This window comes from Borostomias antarcticus (genome assembly GCF_949987555.1).
Source record: "Borostomias antarcticus genome assembly, contig: scaffold_845, whole genome shotgun sequence".
NCBI classification, from domain to species: Eukaryota; Metazoa; Chordata; class Actinopteri; order Stomiiformes; family Stomiidae; genus Borostomias; species Borostomias antarcticus.
The window spans coordinates 10,001-16,074 of NW_028176039.1; the positions used below are offsets into that span (position 1 = coordinate 10,001).

The 6,074-nt window shown below is 51.0% G+C and overlaps 1 protein-coding gene across 1 annotated transcript in view; it reads left to right on the forward strand.

Moving 5' to 3' along the window:
* Positions 1 to 4,165, forward strand: part of arpc1a (actin related protein 2/3 complex, subunit 1A) — an 8,055-nt gene extending 3,890 nt beyond the window's left edge. Inside the window, exons 8-10 of the mRNA XM_084462805.1 lie at positions 66 to 259; positions 1,972 to 2,062; positions 2,585 to 4,165. Coding sequence (XP_084318931.1) covers positions 66 to 259; positions 1,972 to 2,062; positions 2,585 to 2,623 — 324 coding nt within the window. The 3' untranslated portion in view covers positions 2,624 to 4,165. The remainder of the gene's footprint in view (positions 1 to 65; positions 260 to 1,971; positions 2,063 to 2,584) is intronic.
* Positions 4,166 to 6,074: the final 1,909 nt, after the last annotated feature.

Here is a 6,074-nt window from a genome sequence, read left to right on the forward strand (position 1 = left end):
ACTCTCTTGTATGAGTATTTAACTCTGTGTGTGTGTGTGTGTGTGTGTGTGTGTGTGTGTGTCAGGGCCATGACTGCTGTCCGATGCTGTTCCGTTGTGATGACGGCGGCGCGCTGACGTTCGTGTCCAAGCTAGACCTTCCCAAGCAGAGCATCCAGAGGAACATCTCCGCCATGGAGCGCTTCAGGAACATGGATAAGAGAGCGACCACCGAGGACCGCAACACCTCCCTGGACACGCTGCACCAGAACAGCATCACGTAGGACCACACACACACACACACACACACACACACCACCCTGGACACGCTGCACCAGAACAGCATCACGTAGGACCACACACACACACACACACACACACACACACACCACCCTGGACACGCTGCACCAGAACAGCATCACGTAGGACCACACACACACACACACACACACACACACACACACACACACACACACACACACACACACACACACCACCCTGGACACGCTGCACCAGAACAGCATCACGTAGGACCACACACACACACACACACACACACACACACCTCCCTGGACACGCTGCACCAGAACAGCATCACGTAGGACCCCACACACACACACACACACACACACACACACACACACACACACACACACACACACACACCACCCTGGACACGCTGCACCAGAACAGCATCACGTAGGACCACACACACACACACACACACACACACACCACCCTGGACACGCTGCACCAGAACAGCATCACGTAGGACCACACACACACACACACACACACACACACACACACACACACACACACACACACACCACCCTGGACACGCTGCACCAGAACAGCATCACGTAGGACCACACACACACACACACACACACACACACCACCCTGGACACGCTGCACCAGAACAGCATCACGTAGGACCACACACACACACACACACACACACACACCACCCTGGACACGCTGCACCAGAACAGCATCACGTAGGACCACACACACACACACACACACACACACCTCCCTGGACACGCTGCACCAGAACAGCATCACGTAGGACCACACACACACACACACACACACACACACCACCCTGGACACGCTGCACCAGAACAGCATCACGTAGGACCACACACACACACACACACACACACACACACACACCACCCTGGACACGCTGCACCAGAACAGCATCACGTAGGACCACACACACACACACACACACACACACCTCCCTGGACACGCTGCACCAGAACAGCATCACGTAGGACCACACACACACACACACACCACCCTGGACACGCTGCACCAGAACAGCATCACGTAGGACCACACACACACACACACACACCACCCTGGACACGCTGCACCAGAACAGCATCACGTAGGACCACACACACACACACACACACACACACACCACCCTGGACACGCTGCACCAGAACAGCATCACGTAGGACCACACACACACACACACACACACACACACCACCCTGGACACGCTGCACCAGAACAGCATCACGTAGGACCACACACACACACACACACACACACACACACACACACACACACACACCACCCTGGACACGCTGCACCAGAACAGCATCACGTAGGACCACACACACACACACACACACACACACACACACACACACACACACACACACACACACAGACAGACAATGTCAATGTTATTTAATTATATAGCACCATTCATACAAATCAATTTACTCTCACATATAAGATCATTGATGAGAAACATTTTCCCAGCTAGGGACCTGATGTTCAGAATTGCGATTGATATCTCTCTCTCTCTCTCTCTCTCTCTCTCTCTCTCTCTCTCTCTCTCTCTCTCCTCTCCCTCTCCTCTCCTCTCTCTCTCTCTCTCTCTCTCTCTCTCTCTCTCTCTCTCTCTCTCTCTCTCTCTCTCTCTCCCTCTCTCTCTCTCTCTCTCTCTCTCATCATGCTGTCCTGCAGTCAAGTGTCGATATATGAAGGAGACAAGAGAGATTGTCGCAAGTTCTGCACCACGGGCATCGATGGAGCCATGACCATCTGGGACTTCAAGGTACCTTCACACACACACACACACACTCACACACACTCACACACCACACACACACACACTCACACACCACAGGCTACACACACACACACACCACAGGCTACACTCACACACACACTCACACACACACTCGCACACCACAGGCTACACTCATAGTCCACACTAATGCGCTTTCCTTTTAACACATGTTCAGGCCTGGCGTCCACGCGACTACTCAGGGGTTATCAGTTTCAAAACAAATGTGTACAAAACATGTATAGAGCTCAACCCCTGGTAACCACCCACTAAATGACCCCATCAACTCTGATTTGTCACTTTGATTTGTGACTTCATTTTTTAAAGTGACTTTGTTGAAGTGAGACTGCGTCCATCTTCATTGGTCAGCCGCTCTGTCCTGGCTGCAGTCTAACGGATCTCTGCCAGCAGGGGTCATTAGTGCTCACTGTTACTGTAAACGACCACGAGTGATATGAGTCTATTTGAGACACAATCTAATCTCTCTCTTTGTGTTCTGTCTCTCCTCAGAGTCTAGAAGCTTCTATCCAGGGACTACGCATCATGTGAAGGAACCAATGGAGAAAGAATTCTGCCGCCGCCTCCTCTCCTCCTCCTCCCCCCCTCTCTCCTTCACTCCTCCTCCCCCCTCTCCCCCTCCCCCCCTCCCCCTCTCTCCTTCACTCCTCCTCCCCCCTCTCCTCCTCCCCCCCTCCCCCTCTCTCCTTCACTCCTCCTCCCCCCTCTCCCCCTCCCCCCCTCCCCCTCTCTCCTTCACTCCTCCTCCCCCCTCTCCCCCTCCCCCCTCCCCCTCTCTCCTTCACTCCTCCTCCCCCCTCCCCCTCTCCTTCACTCCTCCTCCCCCCTCTCCTCCTCCCCCCCTCCCCCTCTCCTTCCCCCCTCCCCCTCTCTCCTTCACTCCTCCTCCCCCCTCTCCTCCTCTCCTACTCTCCCCCTCTCTCCTCCTCCTCCTCCTCCCCCTCTCTCCTTCACTTCTCCTCCCCTCTCTCCTCCTCCTCCCCCTCTCTCCTTCACTCCTTCTCCCCCCTTTCCTCTCCTACTCTCCCTGTCTCCTCCTCCTCCTCCCCCTCTCTCCTTCATTTCTCCTCCCCTCTCTCCTCCTCTCCTCCTCTCTCTCTCCCTCTCTCCTCCCCCTCTGAAGGGATGCGGCCAGTACCACCATGCTAGAGCACTGACCACAGCACTACACACACACACATTACACACACTACACACACACACACACTACACACACACACACTACACACACATTACACACACTACACACACACACACACACTACACACATTACCCACACTACACACACACACAGGCGTGCCCTCTTTGAGCTGACAAGTGTGACCACTGTTATTGTTATTGTTCTGTTTGTTTATAAATAAGTGAATACATGAAGGTTCAGTCAGAGGTTAAAGGTCACAGAGCCGGACCCTCTGATGTCACTAACCAGAAAACTAACCCCCGGCCTGAAAACACGCTTGCGTACATGTGACACGCGTGTTGCTGCGTATGTACGCATGTTTTACATTCTCTCCAGCCCTCCCGAGCTGTGGGCCGTCTGACCCGAGCAGAGGGGTCAGATGTCGGAGGTCAGACGTTGACATCTCCAGAGGGCCACAGCTGGGTGTTATAAAGCTGAGCTCAAATACAGCAGATGGGTTTAAAGCACGGGACACAGGAAGCGTTTGTGACTGTTTCAAATGTTTTGCAACTTTATTGTACGGAGGGAGTGGCGACGGACCCGCCTATCGTCTCAGACTTGTATCTGAGCCGGACTGTCAGTCAAATGTAAACCTGGGTCCATCTGCTGTTTAAAATACGCTCCGTTACTTTGATTGGCCGGGGGCGTGTCAGGTGGGAGGGGCTTGCATATTTGGGAACAGCCCATTGGTCGGTTCCGTTGTACCAGACGAGCAGTGGTGCACAGTAGAAGGTGAACGTGTTGTGAACAGCGTTTGAACCCAGGGTTGTTTTGAACCCGGGGTGTGGTCATGGTTGGCCGCCCAGTGACAAGATGGAGGAGGGGACCGTATCCATGGAAATGAATTGGCTACAGCAGGAATAATAAAGTCACATGACGTCACTTAAACTACAGCGCTGACTCCAGAGTCTCTCTCTGTGTGTGTGCGTGCGTGCGTGTGTGTGTGTTTCTCCTATGTACAAGTTTTGTGGAATGAAATGGAGCAAATTAAGTCATAAGAAAAGTAACAGTAATGTAGAATACAGAATATTAGATTTACGTACAGAATATTAGATTTACGTACAGAATATTAGTTGTATGTACAGAATATTAGATTTACGTACAGAATATTAGTTGTATGTACAGAATATTAGATTTACGTACAGAATATTAGTTGTATGTACAGAATATTAGATTTACGTACAGAATATTAGTTATATGTACAGAATATTAGTTATATGTACAGAATATTAGATATATGTACAGAATATTAGATATATGTACAGGATATTAGATATATGTACAGAATATTAGTTATATGTACAGAATATTAGTTATATGTACAGAATATTAGATATATGTACAGAATATTAGATATATGTACAGAATATTAGTTAAATGTACAGAATATTAGTTATATGTACAGAATATTAGATATATGTACAGAATATTAGTTATATGTACAGAATATTAGTTAAATGTACAGTGTAAATGAGGGAAACCTGTGCTTCACAAGGTTTGAAATAAAATAATACAGACATAATAGATGCACACAATATTATATATAGTGTGTGTCTAGGTGAGTGTGTGTGTTTACATGTGTGCCTTAAGTTGTGTGTTTAGGTGAGTGTGTCTGGAGGAAGGGGGAGGTTTGGGTGTGTGGGTGTGTGTGTGTGTGTGTGTGTGTGTGTGTGAAGGGCCCGTCTGGAATGTGTGCACCACCAGGACTTCATTACATGCGTCTGTCATCTGAACACAAGAAAGAAGTGTGGGAGAAAAGAGGAGAGACCCCGCCCTCTGCTCTCCCTCTCTCTCTCTCTACACCCATACACACTACTAACTCCTCTCTCTCTTCACCCATACACACATACATAGTGTTTTTGCAGACCAGACCCCTCCCAGTTCTTTGTGAAGAAACACTTTTTTTTTTCTCCCCTTTGCTCAGTCACAGCCAAAGCCCCTCCCTCTCCTCCCTCTCCCTCCTCCCCTCTCCTCTGTCTCTCCCCTCCTCCCTCTCTCTCCCTCCCTCTCCCTCTCTCTCTCTCCCCTCCCTCCCTCCTCCCTCTCCCTCTGTCTCTCCCTCCCTCCCTCAGTTCACGGAAGGTGGCGTTCTCTTTCTCAACCTCTGCTCCTCCCCCGTTTTTTGTGTGCAGAAGTTGTTTTTCTCCTCTGCCCCCTGCCCTAGTGCTAGTATCCTCCCTCGCTTCCTCTCTTCCTCTCCTCTGCTAGTAACCTCCCTCTCTTCCCTCTCTTCCTCTCCTCTCCCCAGTGCTAGTAACCTCCCTCTCTTCCTCTCCTCTCCTCTGCTAGTAACCTCCCCCTCTTCCTTGTTTTGCGGAAGTGAACCTGCCCCCCCCCACCACTCCTCCCTCTGTCTACTCCTCCCCCTCTTTTTTGCAGAAGTGTTTCTCTCTCCCTCCTCCCCCTCTTCTCAGTAAAAGTCATCTCTCTCTCTCTCTCTCTCTCTCTCTGACTTCACTCTGTCGTTGGCGTTCGCGTTGACTGGCCAGAGTCCGCGAGCTGAAAAACCCGTCTCCTCTAACCCTGGAAGAACCTCTCTCTCTCTCTCTCTCTCATCCCTCCCTCCATCTCTCTCTCCACCGGTCTGTTCGCCTGCTGTCCACGGGGCCTCAGGGTGAGTAGACAAGCTTGTACTCATGCCTGTTAGACAGACTTCACACACACCGTTCCTTTACTGAGCCACACACACACACCTCCACACCAGGCTGCCTCACACACACACCTCCACACCAGCTAGCCTCACACACACACACACCTCCACACCAGCTAGCCTCACACACACCTCCACACTAGCTAGCCTCA